The sequence below is a fragment of the Camarhynchus parvulus genome, chromosome 2 (assembly GCF_901933205.1).
Source record: "Camarhynchus parvulus chromosome 2, STF_HiC, whole genome shotgun sequence".
In the NCBI taxonomy this organism is placed as follows: domain Eukaryota; kingdom Metazoa; phylum Chordata; class Aves; order Passeriformes; family Thraupidae; genus Camarhynchus; species Camarhynchus parvulus.
The window spans coordinates 99,041,907-99,065,958 of record NC_044572.1 but is presented as its reverse complement, the minus strand read 5'-3'; the positions used below and the strand labels follow the sequence as shown (position 1 = coordinate 99,065,958).

At 39.9% G+C, this 24,052-nt stretch overlaps 2 protein-coding genes across 2 annotated transcripts; one reads left to right on the top strand and one right to left on the bottom strand.

The window, feature by feature from the left end:
- Window positions 1–639: 639 nt before the first annotated feature.
- CEP76 (centrosomal protein 76) lies at window positions 640–15,509 on the bottom strand. Its single transcript, XM_030944192.1, has 12 exons — window positions 15,367–15,509; window positions 13,882–14,037; window positions 13,477–13,558; window positions 12,890–13,114; window positions 12,192–12,377; window positions 10,378–10,475; window positions 9,156–9,284; window positions 6,494–6,685; window positions 4,356–4,522; window positions 3,141–3,474; window positions 1,700–1,917; window positions 640–1,256 (listed from the first exon to the last, which is right to left on the bottom strand). The coding sequence occupies exons 1-12, from the start codon at window positions 15,427–15,429 to the stop codon at window positions 1,118–1,120; spliced, it is 1,989 nt and encodes a 662-aa protein (XP_030800052.1). The 5' UTR covers window positions 15,430–15,509; the 3' UTR covers window positions 640–1,117.
- On the top strand, window positions 15,417–22,786 carry PSMG2 (proteasome assembly chaperone 2). Its single transcript, XM_030944193.1, has 7 exons — window positions 15,417–15,679; window positions 17,280–17,451; window positions 18,229–18,287; window positions 19,125–19,243; window positions 20,598–20,771; window positions 21,956–22,076; window positions 22,431–22,786. The coding sequence occupies exons 1-7, from the start codon at window positions 15,428–15,430 to the stop codon at window positions 22,521–22,523; spliced, it is 990 nt and encodes a 329-aa protein (XP_030800053.1). The 5' UTR covers window positions 15,417–15,427; the 3' UTR covers window positions 22,524–22,786.
- Window positions 22,787–24,052: the final 1,266 nt, after the last annotated feature.

The window sequence follows — 24,052 nt, the reverse complement described above, 5'->3', positions numbered from 1 at the left end:
CCACACTGCTGATTAAATGTACGTGCAAAATGCCAACATTCATTCCTGCTGTATGTGTTGCAAGATTCTCTAAGGTAATTTTTTTGGTCCAGCACCAGCAGAAAAGAGTTGTCTCTTTCTTACAAGGACAACCAAAGGAGGTGGTCATGGGCTATCACTGACACAGAATGGCTTCTACAGAAGGAACCAAACAGTTTCAGATTTTCCAGCAACAAGAAGAGATGCCTGGAGTCCACATGGGGAAAAACCTGAGAAGTTTGGTATGGAAAAGTTCAGTAAGCCCAACAGCTTGCCATTTTGCAAAGCATAAAGACCTAAAAATACTCAGCAAAATCATTACCCACAGGTTTAAGACAGACAAAATCACAGATAGTTCATTAAGTACAGATCTGAGCATCAGAATTAGACAAAATCATGAATGGCTGTTAGGCAAAATGGCCTGGCTACAACTTCTACCTCAGAAACTTCTTAAGGTAACAAGAGGCAAAAGACATCAGGTTTAACTACTTTATCTAACCCATCATAGCTACTCACATCTTTGGGTATCCAAGTCTTAATGTTTATTTTTGAAATAAATCCATATATTATTAAATTCACAGATTAACAAATTCACTTTTATCTGACTGAACTGCTCTCAGAAGCTGAATGTAGGAGTTACTGTTAGATCCATGAGAGGCAGAAATAAATTTTGTTGTCTGAAGGACACATGCCTAAACACCTGTATTTCTGGATCTCAGTCACTCACAAAGGACACATTGTACACTACAGGGAAAGGTGAGGTAGAAAAGAGTCTGTTACCCTGCAGAGGTAAAGCAGAACTAAACAAACTCTTAAACCAATTCAGAACTGCAAAAAAAAAAGCCAATGTTTTTTGGACACATTTTAGTAACTTGACTCACACTTCTATAAATATAAAAAGTAACTTTTATTACAAAGAATAAATTCTCTTTATAAATACCATTATTACTGTGTACACAATCCCCTTCAATACACACACTGTGGTGTTCAAAATCAGTGGCATTTATATAAAATACTATATTCATTTTTAATTGAATCATTTTACACCCACATACATTATTTTGCAGCACTAAAAAGGTATGAACAATCTGGGATTTTTTCAAAGGACAGAGCGGTATTTACAAGCAAACATGATCCAAACAGCACACGCAGATTCAGGGTATGCAAACACTCGTACACGAACTGCAAGTCGCACTTGGTCTCCCCTACAACAGATTATTTCTTCACAAAAAGGAGACCTATATGACAAAAATAAACACAGGAGTAACAGACAATCCTAAGATATTGTTAAAGTTTTTAATTACACAGTGCAATTTTTTTTTAAAGTGTGACTAGCATTTAAGTAAAAATTATTATCATGAGCCTGTCATTACAAATAATAATATTGTTCTATAGTGCAAAGGCTGTTGCCTTGGAGGAAAATGACACCACCACTGATCATTTTTAAGAGGTACAGAGAAATGAAATTAACTCCTCATTCTTCAATTTGATACACAAGAAGTCTACCACCACTGAATCACCAATGTAACCTAAAAGCTCTGTACCTCATGATCCATTACACACACCACATCACTCTTCCTCCAGCTCTAACCTAAGGAAATTCATTTTCTTTAAAATTCATTATTAAAAAAATAAACTATTTAGTTTTAACACATACCTATATCTTTATACTTAGACTTACCTAAGACATGTAGCAAATACTCTCCTGGCATTTCTGTGCACAAAATGGATGGGAAACCCTTTGAAGGTGTGACCATCGGGTACCGCTCTCCTTACGGCATCCTGAAACTCCTCATTCCCTGCAGAAACACCTGTTGTGCGTTCCAGCTCATAGGCTGCTAATGCTTGTGACAACAGGTAGGACAGCTGGTCATCCCAAACAGTTGAAAGGCCAAGATCCTGGGAGGCAAGTCACAGGACCATGAGAACTGTGCAGAATGTACATCAGGATATGCCTAAACTTGCCTACAGTATAGATTCAAATAAATCCAAGAATCTTTATATTGGCAATTAATGGTAGTGAATTCATGAAGCAGTGAGATTGGTGTATTGACTCACACACCAACTGGGAGAAGCAAACATCACCACCAGAAGCAAGTGACACCACAAGTATCAAACATTTATCAAGGAATGAAGTTAAACTATTAGACTAAAACATAAGGTCAGCAGAGTTGAAACCAGATGTTTCAGCTACAACATCTCGGCATGAAATGTAAGAAGATATGCATAAATACACAGCAAAAATATGGAAAAGATCAACTAAGATTCACCTGACATTTTTTTCAAATGTCTCATAGAAAACTCTTTCTGAAAAAATGATGCACAACAGCTCCCCAAAACACAAAGGCACCTTCTTTCTACCATTTATCTTCCCACCACGTACAAGCACCTCCCTCCCAGCATCCCAAATGCAAAGTAGAAAAATCTTCTATGTATGCATTCAACGCTGCATCAGACTCACACTCTGAGAATTACTTTGCCACCCTAAAGGCTAAGCATTGTGTGGGGAGATAAAACAGAAACAATCAAAAAACCTCATTAAAAACAGACATAAGCTAACAGGGACTTAAAATACCATTGCCTTCATGTCCAGCACAGGAAGTATAATTTCTGGCACATTGTCCCTTGTAAAAATCCTGGTAAAGGACAAAAATTAACTTCTAAAAAGATCTGATTTTGTAAAGCAGTCAGAGTAAGACCACGAAAGCTGAAAGCCTGCTTTTATCTGGGAACCAGAAACATTTGTGTGGATTGGCAAAGCTCACTAACAACCAGATTTCATCTTCCTGGTGCTTTTAGAGACCCCTCATGGGTAGTCTGCAGGTGCCAGTAAGCTGAAGATCACAGACCCAGAATGAGGGGCGAAGGCAGGGTGGGGGAAAAAGCCCACACATGAGGCCGTGGATCACCGCTGCAAATAATAGTCTAAAACAGCTCATTACAGTCTTCCCAAACATTTTTTCAATTGTTTCACCTTTCCTATATCATATTTCTAAAAAAACTGATGGAAAACACATTGCAAAGATACAAATATGTGAACTAATAAATGGCTATCCAAAACAAGTGTAAAATTAATGCAAGAACCTCTGTTAGCATGACAGATCACTGCCAATCTTTCTCACCTTTCTGTGTTCAGAGACCAGTATCCTCAGCTGCACTTCCATCTCATTGCTTGTTACAGCAGCATCTATTGTAGAAGCACATAGAGGAGGAAAAGGGGGAACTGAAGACGTTGCTCCTGGAGCACATACAGATTTTATTGCTTCTCCACTCATGGGTTTCCATTTGGATTCATCATGCAGGTCAAACACACACACCTCCACAGCATCAGAGGGCTGGCAATTTCCAAAGAACTTTTCGTGGTTGAAGATACAACCAATTGTGCGGTACGGATACAGTGGCTTGGGTTGCTCAGCCAGGGGAGGGTCATCAGGGTTGATAGGTCTGTGGATGTACCTACTCAAAAAGATTCAACTTCTCATTAATACAACTTCTTTCAAGGCAAAGTAAAAATACTTAGACGGGACAGATATAGCCATTTTTCCTTTAAAAATACAAGCCAAGTTTGTAATTAACTTTTCCCCCCAAAATGGCATTAATTTGTTCACAGAAATGTAATTGTACACATTTTGGAGGCATAATATACAACCAAATAATACATAATTTTTAGTCTTTAAATCTAGAAAAATAAGCTGTTTAATCAAGCAGTTAAATTTTGCAATTATAAGAACATGCTCATGCAGTATCCCTGTTATTCATCACATTTAGAGAACTACACCTGCAAATGCTAATCACAGGATACACAAACAGTGGCAAAAGAGAATTGCTTGTTTTGAACACAGGAAAGAACATGTTCCAGAAGCTTAAGTACACCAAAAACCTACATGTGTCCTTCTCTAATGAATCAAGCCAAGAGAAAATCTCAGAGAACTCAGAGAGATTTTTTCAGGGAGAAAAAAAGTAATCCAACACTGATTTCACTGATGAAATCAAGCAAAAAATACGGGTTCCTAAACAAGCATGTCAGATTTCACTTCCTTTACAAATGATGGCAGCAGTAACATCGATGGCAATCAGCTGCCATAAGACACAAAACAGTTACCATACAGTATTAAAGACACTAATATAATACAAATATATGATTAAATACTTCTCCTCACACTGAGTCAGTTATATTCCAAGCAAAAGCACTAGATGAAAAAAAAAAAATTCACAGACAAACATCACCTGGATTACATGACAGGATATGAAGATTAAAAAGAAAACCACAAGAGCAGAAATATCCTACACAAACCTCAAAATACATAGTTCTGTTTTCTTATATTCTTTTTGCTCACCTATGTCCTGTTAAGCTCTCCCAAAAAGTAATTGTTCCATCAGATCCACAAGTCATTACCCAAGTATGGGGGACTCCTTTTGCTTTTGTTCCAACACACACAAAGGCTTCCAATCCAAACCCAAGAAGAAGACTACACAGAAGATTAGCATGGTCTTCACAGTCACCCTAGACAGTAAATATTAATAAATATTATTAATAATTATAAAAACTTAAAGCAATAAAATAAAGCTATTATCAAACCACCATTTAACAAGTTATGTTACTCTCCTATTTATCTAAAGCATGTATCAAAAGTCAGGATTTTACCATTTAAACTAGACAAGTTTTAGTTTTCTGTAATAGAATAAATGAGTTTAAAATGCATGTTCTGATGATAGACTGTTGATATTGTTTGTTCAAGTATAGTGTATGATTAACACTAGGAAACATTTCTTATGATTATAGAGATACCTTCAAGAAACCCAAAACCAGAATCTACTGACCATGACAACAAAAACAATGTTCTACTTAAATGTAAAAATTCATATAAGGCAAACACCTGCGGCAAGACTAGAAATTATGCAGTATTCTCACACAGCTAGGAATTTTTTCACTTAATAAAATCCAATTGTACTGGTATTTCACTTTTTCTTCAATGTGCTGTCAATCTTCAGAAACTAGACAAAGATAAAACAAGGTCCCCCACAGATCTAACTGTAAAACAGCTGGGAATCATGGGCAGCTGTTTTTTTCCTTCAGTCAGGAAAACATTTATCTCATAAACACATTACCCCACTGATAATTCACAGAAAACAATTTCCAAATGCAACGTCTAATATCTTTTGTCTCTTGAGCTCTTTACAATTGTTAGCTGTAAAGTAAGAACAAAAATTGCTCAAACAATGAAGGCTTCATAACACAAAGTACAGCATTCAGAAGCAGAACAGTAAGGCTTTTTAGTCAAATAACTATTCAGAATGTTGAAAATGTAAAATTCAGAGTTCTTGGATGTATCAAAACAACATATTCTTGCCCTATCACAGCATAAAAGGGAAATGTGCAGAAAGGTACGTTTAAACAAGTTTGTAGTGAACCTGTGTTATTTTAATAATAATATACCACTCTCCACAAGAAAAATAATGGTGTCTGGTGTCTCAGGGGCTAAATTCAGTTATTTTCCATACAGCTTTCCATTTCTGCCTTGAAGGAACACCTTCCTCTGTGCCTCCAAACACAGCAGTCCTCCAAGTCCCTACTGCCATCTCCATCTGAAAGCCAGTGGTCAGCCAGAGCTGCCTTTATGGGCACTTATGCATCATCTGATATTCAGAGACAAGTGCCAATGCCTGTTCTACGTGGTCTTGGAGGCAGATCTAAAACCTGGAATACAGCTCCAGCTACCCTGAACACATCTTTTAAATGCAAACACATCAGTGATGTCATTTTTGAAGGCAGAAGTATCTCCGTGGCAATGAAAAGCATGGACCACTCCAAAGAGGTATCACTAGTGATTACTGGTACTTCTGCTCATAAAACAGAAGAGCTATAAGCTAGAACCAGTTACAATTTGATTTGCTTTTTGATTACAAAAATGTCAGACCACAAAGAAATAGGCTGAAACTTCCAGTGAAAATTCCTGTCTTGCAAAAATGGAACAAAAAAACAGTCAGCATATTTCAGCCCACCTATTGGAAAAAAAACCCCACAAACCCAAAATCAAACCAAACCAAACCAAAACAAAACAAAAACCAACAAAAAAACACCCCCATCAAGTCAGCAAAAGGACAAGAGACTAAAGAGACTTTTTCCACTCTTCCTGGATAAGTCCAGAATTTTAACTAGTGTCCTGAACAGTAGCAGGGATTCATTGGATGACAATAAGCGTTCTTAGAAATGCAACAGAGGAGAAGCAATTTCACCGTCAAAGATATGCATTGACAAATGGACCCCAAGTGCAGTAGTAAAGGAAGTCTGCTCCGAAGCCTTCTTGTCTTCAATTTATCACCTGTTTGTCTTTAAAAACACCTCAAGCGCGACTGCAACAGAACCATCCAAATCTGATTTCAATGCATGCATTTGCAGCCTGTTTTAAACTCCTGCCTTGGGTCGGGGCAGGCCAGCAGCCCCGCAGTGCCACACAGGGGCACTGTCACGCACCTTGTTCCGGCACAGGAAGGCGAGCAGGGTGCACCACTGCTCCTGCTTGCCGCCGCCGCCGCCGATGACGGGCGCTCTCTCGTGGCCCAGGACGCTGACGAAGCGCGCTGCCTGCCGCGGCGTGTCCAGCAGCCGCCCGGCCCGCAGGGGCCGCACGAACGAACACACCGGCCGGTTCACGCCGTTCTCATCCTGAACATGGCAAACGGGGTTATTCGCCAGCTGCTCAAATGTCCCAAAAACGTTAATCTGAGCTTAGACTTTTTTCCTCTGGGATGTATCCTCCCTGGAATAAGTATCACTCAGAAACAGTAAGATACGAAAATACTTCTAGAATTAGGACACAAGACCATTAGGACCACTCATTTAGAGACATGACAGATTTCAGTGGGGCTCTGTCACTCACAGGGCACTCTGGACTAAATGTCTGAACATCAAGAACAGCACAGGTTGCAATTAATTTTCTCAGATGGGTGAGGAACTATTTATACTCTATCTACTATCCACATTTCAACATTATCATCAAGTATAAAAACAAGCCAGAACAAATCTCACACACCAAATTCCACAACGACCCCAAAAAAACCCTCCCCCAGAAACATTAAACATTCAGGAACTGATTTTAGATTTTAAAAGGTGTCTATTTCCTCCTGAATTTGAATACCTCTTTTCATAACAGCAAGCAATAAAAATTACTCAAAATGAAGTAACTAGATCTACTAAGCAACTAGATATATTAGCTAGATCTAAACTAAGCAATAATACTAAGAATTTCTAAGTTCCTGTAAAAATTAAACAATAAGATGACTTTTAAAAATCTGTTTTATTACGTGCTGCAGGCAAATACTATGATTATCATCTATTAAAACTATTTCAAGAAGCACAGAGGTCTTCTGTTCCTCACTGGGCTAAATTGGTACTTTTATGCTCATATATATTTTAAAAGGGATCAAAGTCTTTTGAATCTCTGCAGCTTCAGGAGATTATGGTCTCATATCTTTACTGTGGTCATATATTGTCCCCATTAAGTTTTGTCATGCTTTTTCAGCAAGCTAGTGGAAAAAAAAGCAGCATTTATTTGAAGCTGACTGGAATCCTGTTGAAAACTATTTCACAGCTCAAAAGCAATTTTAAAAAAATCCCACAGGCAGGATTTATTTTTAAATTTTGTCTTATATATATATAATGCCTGTTTCTGCATTACTCATCTGAAACCTGATGGTAACTACATTATCAAACTAATCTAATTAACTCGTTTCTGTTCCCAGAAAGTTTTACTAAGATTTGCTATGGCCAATGGGAAACTCAAGATAAACTCTATATAGGTACTAATCTAGCTGGGGCCTAGTTCCTATCCTATTTAATGATAGACTTGTTTCTCTTTGTACCCTGCCCTGAAACCCTTAAGCCTTTGTATTGGGTCTATTTGGAAGGGAGTTTGCTTTCTTCACAGCAGCCCTCACAGTGCTGTGTTTTAGATCTGTGACCCAAACAGTGCTGTGAACACACCAGTGTTGCTGCTGCTGCTGCTGAGCAGGGCTTGTATAGGATCACAACCACCTCTGCTTCTTGTTCTGCCACCACACAGGTGTAGGTTCAGGGTGGACAAAAAGCTGGAAGGGGACACAGCCAGGACAGCTGACCTGATCTGACCAAAGAGATATTCTATGCCATACAGTGGCATGCTCAGCAATAAAAACAGTGAGGGTGGGGAACAGACTTCTTCTAAACTTCTCCCTGCTTAGAGACTATTGGGGCATCTGTCTGCTCTGGGAGGAGGTGAATAACTGTCTTCACATCACTGCTTTCCCTCCCTTCCTTCCTTCCTTGCCTTCTGTTACTAAACCACCTTTATCCCAACCCATGAAATTTTCCTTGCTTTTGCAGTTTTTATTCTTGCCCCCATCCCACTGACGAGGAGTGAGAGAGTGCCAGGATGGAGACTCAGCTGCTGTCTGGGATTGGGAAGTTCACATCACTCCTGGGCACTCAGGGCACAGCCAAAAGGGACACTGCTGCCTCACCCAAGAGGAGGCACAGATCGCTTCAGGACACTGCTCTGAGATAAGAAGTTACTGTGGTAGGAAAATTGCTACTACGCAGGGTAAATTCACAGCCTGAAGAATGCAAGGATGATAACATTCCTTTCACTGAGGAACAGTTACTGAGGAGTAACTGATACAGTAACTTATCAGACTCAAGTAATTATGACTGTAGTTGTCGTGTGACATAAACCAGAGAGATTGCATTGCAGACAATACAGAGTTCAAATATTTTGAGGATCTGTTCTAATACATCTAGGAAGTCAATTTTTTGTAACTGTTTTATCTGGTACAAAACTTATCTGAAATAGTTTGTACAGACCACCTAGGTCTCTGACATATGTGAGTATTTAAGGGCAAGACTAAGCAGGCTTTTTCGCTTGGTACATCAGAGGTAGTCAGAGCAATCCTCCTGTCTGCATCGTTCTCTTAAGCTTCAATAGATAAACAGAAGTTCAGTCCTTACAAATTTCATTTTTTTGCAAGATACACCACATTTAGCCCTGACCTGAACATAAGCACATCATAAATCTATACAGATTCCACATATGCATGAAGTTCAAAATAAAATCAAAAGATAACTTAAAGAAAGGATTGGTCTATTCATAAAATGTACGAACCTGTGCAAAGATCTTTACCAGCCTTGCATTGTGAGTAGGCCTGATCTGCAGGTATTCTCTCCACCACTGCTTAGCATACACAAGAAATAAACGTTCTTTTTCTGCTGTCTTCTGACGTTCCAAAGTGAACTGTAGGTAGGAAAAACAAAACCAATCCTACACATACTAATTCCAAACAGGAGAAAAAAGCCCATGAATGATGCCTTAAGTTTTAGCTTTCATATTTTCCAGATTCTGTACTGCATTAGTATGTAACACTGAACTTCCTATAAAGTGTTAGTAAGTTCTCTTTGCATCTTAGTCAGGCAAAACAATCCTTTCCCAGCCCAAGAACCAAGGTCACCATTGCAGCTTCAGGCCCAAACAACAGTGAATTGAGGAAAGCAATCTGAGAGGATGGGGCTTCACAACCTGAAGCTGTAACTGGACAATTACCCCAACACGTAAATGGATCAGAACTTAAAAAAGTGTAAGAACTTGTGACCCAGTGTCTATCTTGGGTGTAGCCATGGCTGGGCTCTTGCACTGCCCAAGGTATAACCTTTGAAGTCCTTTTAATAAATGCCTACTTTATTCCTTTAGCTCTGTCTAGCCCTTGTTCTAGGTAGCCTCTCAAGGCATCATACCCAGTAAGTACATTAACACCACATCCTGGCATATGTAAAATAAAGCTAAACATTTTAAGTGTATCATGCAAATCCATTGTATTTTTAAAATGGAAATCCAATTAGGAAAAACTTCAAGCTGTATTTCTCGTTTGCAGGTTAATATATTAGGCTGGACCAAAGTACTGTTCATTTTAAGTAATGCATTTCTGCACAGAAGGATTGCTTGGATTTTAATGTGCAGAAAAATATCTGCATGCACCTTCAGGCCAACATTTACTGGCTTTCCAAGCAGAATAGCTAACTTGAAATTACTGTTTCACATGGGCAAGAGCAAGAAAGCATATATACTACTTGAAGAAAATTAGATATGTTGCATCCTTCTTTTTTCTTCAGAGGTTTTGATACAAGTAATTAGAAAAACCTATGACAGTAATACTTTGAGTAACGTTCAGTATAGACAAAGTAGTTTAAAAAAGGAATTAAATTTAAATTTAATAGAAAAAAAAGAAGTATTCAACATTCAAAAACCCCACAGTCCTCAACATCTACAACATTATACTGAGCTTCCCACCCACCAGCAAAAGAATAAGTCAACCCTCTCCAAAATTACTTACTTGAGTACTAGTTATTTCTGAAGAAAGTGTCTTATTAAGCGGTGGATACATTTCCAGTCTGATGTTTAAAACACCAACAGAAACCTTTGATTCTGTACCTTTGAAACAAAATAAATTTTCATCAGTTCTCTCATATTCATTTTGATTAGATTACTTCAGCCAGGCAGGGGCAAACCATTAAAATATTTCTGTTAGCTTTATATAATCACAAAAATTAACTAAACTTCTTTCAACATAGGCAAAGTGGGAATCTTTATTTAAATTTTAAACTCAAATGAGCCTGTAAGAAAGCATAATATATGAAAAAAAGCACTGGTGTCTACATCCTAAATAATTATCCAAGGCCCTATTTGTAGCCAGTACTGGGACATATGAGATGAATTCTAGAATAGTATTCTAGAAATGCCTAGAATAGGCATCTAAAATTAAGTCAGAGAATCACACACTGTAAATGTGCCTATTTCTACTGATTACACAAGTAGCTCAAATTTAAATAGGTGGAAATAGTGAAGTTCATCTTCCCCCAGGACACAGTTCATTATGAAGGACTCTGGCTGCCATACAAAGAGATTAATCAACTTAGAAAAAACCCAAAACAACAAACAAATGAACAGCAACCCCCCAAATGCTGAAAATTTTAGATTACATAAACAACAATGAGCATTGCAAAACAGATTACAGATGGGTCCATAAGCAATACAAGCAATGGAAACCCTGCACAACAGCTTATCTGTTTATCTGAGATGGAAGCATCCTTTGATGTTCTTGATGCATTTTGTACAATGACAAGATTTTGAAGAGGAGAAAAAGCATTGGATTTACTGGGCTGATACGTTATTACTTGGAAAAAAGCTAATGAGAATTAAATTTAACTTGCTCCAAAACCCATCTGAGAATTAAACCCATCTTATTTGTTATGCATTTCCAACTCATTATAGAAAATTAAAATCAGAATGGCTTGGGTTGGATGAGATCTTAGAGATCACCTATTTCCAATCCCCCTGCCATGGGCAAGGACACCTTCCACAAAATCATGTTGCTCAGAGTTCCATCCAATCTGGCCTTGAACATTTCTCAGGATGTGGCACCCACAGCTTCTCTGGGCAACCTGTTCCAGTGCCTCACTACCCCCACAGGAAAGAATTTCTTCCTAAGATCTAATCTAAATTTACTCTCATTCAGTTTGAATCCATGCCCCCTTGTCCTGTCATTACCTGCTCTTGTAAAAAGTCTCGTAGAAAGTCAGGAGAGACCTAGTCTTTATTCACTAAATCATATCCTAAAAACTTGGGTTGGAACTCCTGAGAGGAGGACTGGGGACAAGTGACACACAAAAATACACGTGTACTAACTGCTGAGCACCTAAACCAAGCTGTGCAGAAAGCACACCTCCAGCCACTGGGATAAATGGGAGCAGAGCAGAAATCTCTTTCTCCAGCAATTGTTGGTTTGCTATGAAAGGCACACAAACTCGATTTTACTCCCCAGTGCACTGATCAGATATATTCCTGGAGATGAACTACTGGATTTTTGTTTGGTTGGTTTGATTGTGATAACTTAACCAGATTTTGAAGATAATCAATAGTGGGAATTCCCAGACATGAGGACCATTTTTACACGGGATCTGGAATACTCATTTTAGCAGCTTGGTAACAGAAAAATCTGACCATTAAGTGTTCTAGGCATTTTCTAAGGATACTTTACAGTTAGTTCTGAATTGTAGAAAAAAATGAACTAGATCAAAAATACTGCTTTAAGCAGGCTCAGTACCCAGTATTTTAAGGCATCATAACGTGCTCATTTTTCATCCTTACCTACACCCAGGAGTTCCACAGCAACATTTGTTATGCCATTCTCTGCAGCCAAGACAGACCTCCACTCCAAGAAATAGGATGCTACCAGTGTGGTCTCACCAAATGTGTCTGTTTTGATCAGAACCATATGCACTGGGTCACATATAGATAACATAGTGGTTGCATCCACCATCTTGCTTCCGTCACCTGCCATTATTAAACCAAACAAAGACAGCAAGAATATTATCATCCCAAGTTCTCCTCGTAATTTTAAAACAGTATGCAACAAAATGCTATGTCTCTAGTAAGTATAAAGAAAGATCTTGAGTCCAGCAGTGTAAGCAATAGTTCCATCTCTAAAACCGCACTCATTTTAGGACAGAGCTACAGTGAGATTACAGAGAAGATAAAATTATTTTTGTAGTTAAGTACTGTAATGCAACTAGGTCAAGATACACAAAAAATTAAAATGGAATTTACATTTAAGAATTGATAAAGCTGGTCAATTTCAAGTTATTTTAGAGTGAAAAAGAAGGAAAAGAGCAAGAGCAGAAAAAGATCTACAAGTGGTATAACCCAATACAGTAATCAGTTTCCTCAGGAAAACATGACAAAACCAGGAAAGAAATCCACAAAATAATATCAAACATATTTCACAATAACTCTTAGGTCAGAAAAAATCCCAACAGCATCAGCTTTAAACCCACAATGTTCCTTACCTAGGCTATCTTTGTGTATTTCAAGTAGAAAACCATCCTGAAAATCTGGTTCACAGGCACAGGGTACAGGTTTGGAACGGAAGCGCTGGTTTCGAAAATGTAAACACAGAGTGAAGGTAGAACAGATCTGGCCAGGCAGAGGCTCTGGTTCCTGAAGATGTTCCAGAAAAGCCTTTCCACCCAAAACCTGAAGGTAAAGATACCTCCGTGTTGGGTCAATGTTAGCTGTAAAGCGTAGCAATAAAAATGAAGAGACTACAAACAGATCTTAGAAAGCTTAATTTGCTAAATATCAGCTAACAGGAGACTAGCAAAAAAAGAAACTTCTTTGAAACATGCTTAGGAGAAAGGGATTTTAAAATATATGGAAGTTATCTTAGTGTAAAGTAAATGAAATAATAATAAATCATATTTAATGCAACACTGATTGCTGCTGCTTACATGAGTTTACTCCCTGTGGATAAGCAGAAGAAACATCCACCTTTAAGCCAGTTCATACTGGATTACTAATTCAGAGTGCAAAAATCATAGACTTCAAATTTGTTTCAAAGCTATGATCCAAACATTTAAATAAACAAGAAACATACTTTTTTTCAAAACTGGTGGTTCTCTGTCAACAAAATGTGTTGATGGTTTTGGAGCTGAAGTCTTCCCCATTTCATTCACATCCTGGAATTACAATTAAGACTTTTTAAGGACTCAAAGGATGCAACAGCGCTTTTACCACAGTCTTCTAAAAATTAAAGGATCCTCCATTTCATCTGAATGCCATTCCTTAGGTACGCTCCCTTCTAAAACGGAACAAATATTTTCAAAGCATTATTATCACCAAAGTGATTTCGGCACATGCATTAATCTTCTCTGCTCCTACAATGTCTCACATCAGTAAGGCTCTTACAGACCTCCAGAAGCAGCACAGTTTGACTTTGTCAAAACACCATATCAGTAAGAAGAATAAGCAGAAATACTTCCCCTCTTAAAAAGCTACTTACAGTTACAAATTTAAGTTCCTTCATAACATCATCAATGATTCCCCGCTGTCTCAGGGCTCTTATCAGATCTTCCGTGGACAGCTGCTGATGCTCAGGTGCCAGCTCTTCCCGTATAGTCTCAGCAAGAACTTCTCGTATCCTCCCATGGACATCCATCTGAAAGAAAATTCATTTTGTGTTACAAACACCAGCCCTCTGTATGGCAGCAGGTACAACTTACCAATTAAGTCTATAAGGCTAAGGGGGTTTTCTTAGGAACACAGAAAAAACTACACCAAAATATTGATCCTTGCAGAACTAATCAAATGAGCCACTATTTTACAAAAGCAACTCTCCCAGTAAAAAATATTACAAGCATACAAAACCTAAACGTTTTTAGTGCTCTTTGACAGCAACTCATCTTGAACTTCCCTCCTTACAAAAAGGTCTGCAAATCCATCAATTACAAAATGGTCACTGTTCCAATTTCTCATGGCAAAATGGTCACTGTTCCAATTTCAAGCTTAATATAGTACTTCCTTATTTTTTAAGAGGGAAAAATACGCTTTTATATAGGTTAGGCAGAAAAGTTGTAGATCTCCCTTGCAAGCTCTCCCTATGCTCAAAGGGAAGTCTGAGAATGTCTGCCCATCATCTGGGCTGTGAAAGCAGATGGATTTATAGAGCTGACTCCCACACTGGAAGGATGTTAAGAACACAGCCACCGGGACCTGAAACAGGACCACAGAACGACCTTATTGGAAATCACCTTAAAGATCATCTCATTCCAAAGCCCCGGCCATGGGCAGGGACACCTTCCACCGGATCCGGTCACTCAGAACTCCACCCAGCCTGGCCTTGAACACTTCCAGGGATGGGGCATTCACAACTTCTCTGAGCAACCTGTTCCTGTCCCACAGCACCCATCACAGTGAAAAAGTCTTCCTAATATCTAATCTAAACCTGCTGTCTCTCAATTTTAATCCATCTCCCCTTGTCCTGTCACTACATGCTCTGGTAAAAAGTCTGTCTCTTTCTTTCTTGCAGGCTCCCTTCCGGTACTGGAAGGCTGCTATGAAGTCTCCACTGAGCCTTCTCTTCTCCAGGCTGCACAATCCCAGTTCTCTCAGCCCTTCCCCGAAGCTGCCTCCCTCTAATCATCTTGCTGGCCTCCTCCGGACTCGCCCCAAGAACCCCGCTCTCCGGTGTGACAGGCAAGGATATTCACCACTGCACTGACAAGAGATAGAGTAGTTACAGCCTCCTTACTTATTTCCCGGCCAGTTTCAAGACCCTCGCTCAAAAAGCAGCACGAAAGCGACCAAGCGGCGCCTGGAAACCACCTGCAGCGACCCAAGTTGGGGAAACAAAGCGGGGCGCCGGAGCGGGCGCGCTCCGCCACCGCCTCAGCGGGCGCTGCCGCCAACCGCGGCCGGGTGACCGCGGCATGGGGGCCGGCACAGCTCCCTGAGGGCCAGGGGAAAGTCTCTCCTGCGCCGATCCCACCTTGAGCAGCTGCTGGTGGATGATCTGCTTCAGCTCCGAGGCTTTCTCCGGCGGCAGCGACATGGCGGAGCCGCCAGTGAACGAGCCCCAACGGCCTCGCGGCGAGCGCGGGCTGCGCCGCCACCGCCCCCTGGCGGCAGCTCGGGGGTGCGGCGTCCGCACCCCTGCTTCCTTCCTTCCTTCCCTCCTTCTTCCCTTGCTTCCTTCCTTCAGTGCCTGCTTCCCTCCTCCCTTCACGGCCAGCATGTTCATTCCGTGCGACCGCGGCGGGGGCTCGGCCGCCCCCGACTTTAAAGGCTTCACCCTGCTCATGGTGAGTCGCGCTTCTGCTTCCCCTTTTCCCGCCCTCGGTGGGTTTGAGGGGTCGCTGCCCCCGGTCCCTGTGCTGAGGGCTCCGCTCCGCTCTTGTGGGACGGGACACGGGGCGTTCCGGTGTCCCTCTCTGCCCTGCCCGAGGGTCGTCCCTGGGTACTTGGCCGCGGGATAAGCGGAGAAGGCGCAGGGCAGGCAATGTGTGTGGAATCTGTGGGGTGTTCTGCCGGGGAAAAGAGGGTTTGGAGGGCTCTGTCTGCAGCAGAGCTTAGCGTGGTCTTCTCCGTTTCTGTCAGCTTCTCCCTCCTCAGAACCCCGGGTTTGCCCCTTCAAGACGATCCTTGCCGAGCTGCAACAGCTGTATTTTATTTTAGAGCAATATAGCTATTTGCTATTTCGGAGCTATAGCTGTATGCTGTTGCTCTAAAAATTAATGCGCCCTATGTGCTTTTACTGGATTTGCAGCACCCGTGGATTGTCACCGCAGTAAAATCTTGGTTTTGTTTTTTTTCATTTAGATGCGATATATAAATGCTTCCAGTGTTAAAAAAACCAAAATCATTCTGCTACATTTAAATCTCGGATTAGGATTGTTTTAGGAAGTGTTTTTATCGCCTTCACACATGGTGTGACATCAGTGTCAGGTCATGTGCGCGCGGTGACGATGTCGGTGTGGGACGAGGGCTCCAGCGCGGGCTGCGGACGGACAAACGCCGCCAATTTCTCCGTCATTTTCAGGGAACCCATCGCTTCCCAGGCAGGGCTGCAGAGCCCGGCATGACTGTGCAGGCTGCGCAGGAAGGCATTCCCGGTCAGCTGACCAGCAGCAGGAAACACATCGCTGCCGGGCTCCTCGCCTGGCACTGCCGGGGAGCTGGGGACCAGCCAGGGCGTGGGACACTCAGTGCTGCCGCGGCCTCCCGCACCTTCTGCCAGCCTCAAACCCGCTGTCTTTCCCCAATGGGCAGCAGCAGCAGCAATTATTAGGTTTGATTATAAATTAGAGGAAAGCAACCGAACGTTTTATGGTTGTCTTCTTGTAATAGTTTCTTTGGAAGGAGACAGACTCTTGACTTTCTCTTTCCGTGCCATCATATTAGGTCAGTATCTACCTCGATTGATGATAACTCGCAGCAATTCCTATGAAATTAATTTAAGGGCACCCTTACCATTTTTTCCCTTAAAAAAATGAAAAACAACCTACTCCTGTCTGTGAGTCAGTCTTAGATTTAGAGGCTTAATACGTAATACCAGAGCTGCCTTTGGGCATCATGTGAGCTTTGCCAGTCTCACAGCAGTTGCTTGAGTGGCTTTTACCTACTCTCAATCCAAAATGTGGAAGAGGAGATAAGTTTCCAAGCTGTTCTTTCAGTTTACAATAAGACAGAATTATTCACAAAAGTGACCAGGATGTTTTTTGTCAGACAGAGACCAAATCCTGTATATACCAATTCTTCTGGTAGGAAATAGTCACCTTTGCCAGAGGATGAGCAGCCACTTTTAGAAATCATGTTTGACCAGATTTTAAGCTTTCACTATTTGAAGAGCACCTTATGCCATCCACAAAGCATGCTGTAATTCAGTTCATTCTGTTCCTTCAGCCAGCAGTGTCCGTTGGGAATGTCGGTCAGTTGGCAATAGATCTGGTGATTTCCACACTTAACATGACTAAAGTTGGTTACTTCTACACCGATTGCCTGGTGCCAATGGTTGGAAATAACCCATATGCAACAGCAGAGGAAAACTCAGTGGAGCTGAGTATAAATGCTGAAGGTGAGTATTGAATGCTGAAGGTATTTGCAAGGGGCATAAGAGCCAAGAACATCACATTTACTTTTTTTGTTGTTGTTATATTCTGCTGATGTTCTTAAATTAAGGTCAGTAATAACAGCTGCAGAAACCTACAGACAGGAATGTATTTACATTTCACAGAGGAAACTTCCTGTTGTTTTTTTGGAAAACCAGTTTGACATTTGGAACCAGTGAAAAATGTTAAATTTGAGCCATTGCAGTGCAGCCAAAACTCTCTGTGGTGGTAATCCAAAGCAATATCAAGTGTGCACATACTTAAAATAAATTATTGGAATACAATTTGAATTTCTGATTTAGAAGGATTCTTATCCACTCTTCTTCTTTCCTACATACCTTTGCGTTTTTCCCTGTGTAATATTTTTCCCATTCCCCCTACAAATTCTTAGTTTCTTTCCCTACACTGATCAATGTATCTAATTTTTTTACCCTTTTAAATCACAGAAATCTCAGAATAAAATGTCAATCTTTGCAAAGATGCATACATTATCTGAATCATTACAGGAAGCATATCCTCATACATCTTTCTTAATTCAGTCCTTGAATTTAGTACAACTGAAAGTACAATGCACAGAAATACATGTTTTTAACACAATGGATGTTGTCAGGCTTTCCCATATGAACTAATAGTTGAAAAGTTTACTATCCTGAAGTTTGTAAATGGGGTAATTCTTGATATATTTAAACTCAGATCTCTTTCTCAGTTTCTGCTTATCAAGACTTAATGATTTCTTCTTGTAGTGTACTCCTTACCTTCAAAGAAGCTTGTAGTTCTGCAGATCAGATCACCTTTTATAAAGGTATGTATGTTCATTGATTGTTCTTTCTTCACTCTTTGGTTTGAATAGTTCTGCTGGCAGATACTAAATGGCCTGGCAAAAGTATTTTTCTACTTCATGCTGTAACACCTTCTGCAGTTGGTAATGTTTTACTGATTTCTGCATTAATTTGAGACATTTTGCATCATCAATTTTGGCATTTTGTTTTTCCAAGCCCCACAACAGCAGCCTGTGTTGGTAGATTTTAGTGTAAATATCTCCTTAGTTATTAAGAGTCATGAAAATACAAAATGGTCTGAGTTTTGTCTGTTTATTTTTTTCTTTACATTTATTATTTTTCTGTGTTCTTTGTAATAGCTTTATTTTTTTGTGTGTGTGTGTCATGCCAATTTAATTATTTCACAGTATTCTAGATTCATTTTAACAACACTCATTTGGTTAAAATGAGAAATTTACTATTACTCATTAACTGGGTTGTGGCTATAACTTAAAATAAGCAGAATGCGATGACAGAAAATTGTGGTGCTGTATTTTAGCAGTTCAAAGTGTGGAAAAATACTGTGTGATCCTGCCATCCCATCTTGCTGTAAAGCTTTTCCCCTTAGTATTAACAGCACACAAAACAGGTGGTACTGTTGTGGTTGGCATGGCCTTAATGATAATTCTTGTAATTCTACGTGTAGTTTTGCTTAAGTAAACAACCAGGGCAGTTCTCTGCTTTCTAATAATATATATGGGGCTGAAGACTAAGTGGATATGAAGAATAATTTACATCACTGCCAAACATTATATGTAACACCTAGTATTGTTAAGGACACATTAAATTTTTCACTTTTTTGTCTGTGTCTTGGCACGAAGAACAAGTACAGGCCATTCTGTGAAACCCTGCTCTCTTGGGTGAAAAGCAGCAAATGTGCCATGGTTGTCCTTCTGTCCAGCAGCCATGCGTACCAGCGCGATGATGAGCAGCTTCTGGGGTATGTTTGTGTCCTTGAAAGACCTAACTGATGTTTCTGGGCTTTTTTAACTGACATATTTCCCTCTGCTTCCGTGTCCTGAGTACTTTTGACAGGTGCTTCTGCTTGCATGTGTGCATTGGTCATAAAATGCTTAGTATATTGTTAAAACATGACATATTACAGGATAAGTCACTGAATTTTCTGGGTTACTACTGTCAGAAGTACTGATCAAATGAAAAGTTGTAAGCAAATTGCACTTAGCCTGCATTGCCTCAGTTTTAACTTCCTGTGGCTGCAGGCAATTTCAGGGATTAACTGCTGACATACAGGTCACAGGTTAGATTTTTAATAGTTGATTGCAGTAGTGGTTTTTTTCTGACCTCTTTGGCATCATTCTATATTTGAAAGGTTTTCTTTCATACAGTAAGTTGCCGTTCTTTTTTTTTTTAATAGGAAGTTATCAGTTATTATTTTTTGGGAGGCAACTGCAAGGATGCAATTGCAGTATTTTTTTACTAGATATTACCCATCCAAAAACCAGGCATTTCTTGATGATTGAGGGCATCATAATTGGTGATTTAATGAGAAACAAATAAAATCAGTATTTCTGCAGTTGTTATCCTTAGGCTCTATAGATGTATAGGGCCTCAAAGGAGGTTTAGATCTATGCACATCCCAGATATAGTGGTAGATCCATACAACTGCAGGATGGCCAGCTAACATGGAATGAAATGAGAGGTACTGATGGTTATTTGATGAGGTCTGAGTGATAAGTTGTGATTTAAACCCTCCCAGCTAAGGGGAGCACTACAGAACAACTCCCTTATATCAGAGGGGAGCACTACAGAACAACTCCTCCTCAGCACTACAGAACAATTACCTTATAGCAGATTTACTAAAGAGTGAGGGTAGTGCATTCAGAAAATACTTTTAACTTGACTAAAGTCTAAATGTATTAGTAGTGTGAGCTTACTAAAAATACTGTGCCATGGTGAAGTCTAAGTTTACCCAAACAGATTTTGAATTAATCACCTCCTATCTTAAGGAAGAAAAAGCACATTTTATTTGTAAATTATTTTAACAACCATAAGCAGTTTCCCTGTTTAGGTGCTTATGTATTTGGCACTTGCCAGTTAACTGAGCCCCTGAAAGGGTACCTGAATTCTATTTGTGGCACAAAGTTGAATGGTTTGTACAGTTTGGAGGCCACAGACTTACTTTCTAACTTTGATCTGAAGAGGGAGAGAATGTCAGAACAGTTCTTCCCTGCAGGTGTGAGGTCCTCAGTGCTGGCACCTTCTGTCTGCCACAAGTGCCAAGTGGGGCAGTGTCCTTCCTTGGCAGACTGAGTGCATCCTTGACTTGTTTCCAGGACACCACTGCGCTACCTGCTCACACCCGATCTGGAGAAAGCAGTTGGAGGCCGCATGAAGGAGCTAAACTGGAAAGAAATGGAAAAAGTAGCAGCTTATCCTGGTATAAATGATACAGACAAAGTTCTGCATATACCTGGAGGTGGCATCACAAAACTATTGTTTACTGAGAGGTGAGTTGCCTAAAGATAAGCACAGAAAGATATCAGAAGTCTTATTTTTAGTACTTGGGTAAAATTATCTTACAAATTGCTATGTTATAGGAAAAGAAAAGTCCTTCTGTTTATAGAACAGGGGTTTATAGCAAAAGAATTTCAGGTCAGGCCCATAATTAGCAGGAAGAGAAGTAGGGAGTCCTGAATCATAAAGTTAGAATAAGATAAAAATATAAGGAAATAGGCTAAAGGAAAAGAATGAAGTCTTTACAGTTATGATCACAATCAATCTGGTATCTGATAATATCCAAACCACTATTTGTAAATAGTAGAATTCCTGTACCTGTGCTACTTTAACTAAAACTGTTTCCTGAGGCAAATGGTTCCAATGTCAGTTATACGAAAAACTCCAAAAACCCACAAACAACTCTGAGCACTATGAATGAGTTAAGATTTCAGGGCCAGCAAAAAAATGAGATGTGGGGGTTTTGTTAAAAGCTGCGTGCATCACAAGTTGTGCTGAAAGCTGAGTTTTTTAATTTTAGAAACTAATACTTACTTACAGCACAACTGTGTGGTTCTGCAAAAGATGCATTGTGTCCAGTGGAAAATTGACTTTTATTTTTTAATTATTACTTTTGACACCTGACCACACTGTTGCATTCAACAGCAGCAAAGTTACTAATGCCATGCTTACATTTATACTGACTTCAGAATGGAAACAATAAACAATTGCAAAAGAAAAAAACTGCCAGGACTTGAGATAAAATAATTTAAAATAGCCATCCTAATATCTCAATTTAAAAAATGAGAATATTCTGAGTGAAGTACTGATATGCAACCTGCAAAACTGCTGGTTTAAAATACACAGAAAGATAAGGAGTGATTGCATCAAAGGATGTATATAGGCACCTCACCAGCACAAAAATGCAAACTAACTATGTAAAAGGTCTGAATACTCTTGCAAGATGTAGGATTCTTGCCTTGCAAAGTATTGACCAAATTCAAGACTAAGCAAAAAAGCATGAAGTGTGAAAATGTGATCTAGGAAATCTGGAGGAAAAAGAATATACACATACATTTTTCCTTTTTGGTTTTGGCTTCTCACAAGATACGTGCATGTTGTTGCTGCTCTTAATACATAAATATAATTGTTGTGGATCTAAAAACAAAATATAAATGGCTGCTCATTTCTGTTGCAGCTGTTCAGAGGGAATCCAAATGGCAGTTCTTCTGAAATTTTGCTCAGAAGGAGACAACATCCCTGATGCATTTGTTCTTGTTAACTATCTTAATGAATGGCTCCAGCTAATTAAAAGTGAAGTAAGTACTGTTTGATCTAAAGTTCTTGCTGTCATATTTTATATCCCTTATTTTCATTTTTCTTCAGTCCAGATGGGTTCATTTTTGGCTCTTGGTCGTCAAGAATATGCCAAATAAAATATATATTTGTATTAAAACCTCAGTGGGAGTTTCCCCACCTGAAAAAACAAATCTGAACACCAGTTCTTCTGTTTGACAGGTGTGGGCAAAAATTGTGTAAAGGTTTGAGTTCTCTCTTCCAGTGCTCTTTTCTAAAGTAACCCACTGTGACACTGACATTTGTACTGCTGCCCATTATTTTAATACCCAGTTACATCATTACTACTTAAATCTTTATTATTATTATTGTTGCAGAGCAACGATTCCACAGATCCTTCTTCACAGTGGAAGATACCGAGTTCCTGGCGCCTGCTTTTTGGCAATGGTCTCCCACCTGCCCTTTTCTGATCAGCTCTGAGCTCACTGTGAGTCACGTGTGCAGTCACAGATGTCCCTTGAGCTGGTGATTACAGTAATTGCCAAGGAACAGCAGCTTGCTTTGGTGTCTGTCTACATAAATGCTTTAGTTAAGAAAAATTCCTTTTGTGTATGTGGGTAGCTAAAGAAATTAAGGTAACTTTCACAAACTCACCAAAGAAATATGTTTTGTACAGTTGTTTATTGAGTAACTTTGGTTGGAAGTTTTTTCTAATAAAATATTTTTTAAGAAACTTTTTTCCTTGGTTAAGTGTTACTGCCACGGACAAGCTTAAGGTGCTCCTTTCTAATGCAGCTGAGAACTGAGAGTGATGTGTAGGCATGGATTTTCTTGGAAGATAAAACCCTCCACTTCCATGTCAACTGTGGATCTTAACTTTTTTTTCAAGACTTCCTGGTGAGGTAAGTGAAGGTCAGAAGTGATCTGATTTTGCCTTCTTTTCCCAATGCTGCTGTGGTAGCTTCAACTGGGGAGACTGCAAGCAGTGTAACAGCCTGCTCTGTATTTTCTGTCTATACAGAGTTGTAGAATGGTGTGGGTTGGAAGGGATCCTGAAGATCCTCTAGTTCCAACCCCACTGCTGAAGGCAGGGACACCCTCCACTAGACCAGGCTGCTCAGAGTCCCAGCCAGCCTGGTCTTAAACACTTCCAAGGATGAGGCATCTACAACTTTCTGGGCAACTTGAGCCTGTGCCTCACCCCCATGAAAGTAAAAAAAATTCTTCCTAATACCCAACCTAAACCTACTCTTAGTTTGAAGCAATTTCCCTTTATCCTTTCACTACCTGCCCTTGTAGAAAGTCCCTCTCCAGCTCTCTTGTAGGGTCCCTCTGGGAACTGGGAGGCCAACTAGGAACAATTCGGTTACCCCTAAGCTTTCTCTTTTCCAGGCTTCTGTTCTATTTCCTGAAGCTGAAACTAAAGCATTCTAGGTCAATGAGCCTTCTTAGATTGAACATTATTACAGTGCCCTGAAATATAAAGGAATCAGGAAACCTTGTCTGATATCAGGCAGTCTGGTATCTGTGTATTTTACAGGCTTAGTCTGAGAGAGCAGCTGAGTGATGGATGGTTCACATGTTCCATGTTTGTCATGGTACCTGTTGCACTATAGTATTTAGCTATGCGTTCAGTTTTGACCTTTTGGAAGTGCTTGGTCACATCAGCCGATTTAAAAACAACTTTAAATCATGGATGCAAAATGGTCAGTTCTAGAGTTGAAAAGTGAGAATTAACCACAATACATTTTTAGGAGCTCCCACAGGTATCCAGACTGGTAAATCAAATTTGGTGAGTCAAAATGCAGATGTAGTCAAAGAATGCAGACAAAAGGCCATATGTAGCACAAGGCAAGTCTGATAAGCCTAAAGCTAGTTGGAAAAATAACCATATTCAAATTGAGCCAAATGACTACAAGGTGTATACAGAGCAGGAAAGCAAATGAAGTCTTGAGGAGCTGAAGGAGCAGACAGAACCAATGAAAAGGGTGTTACTTGC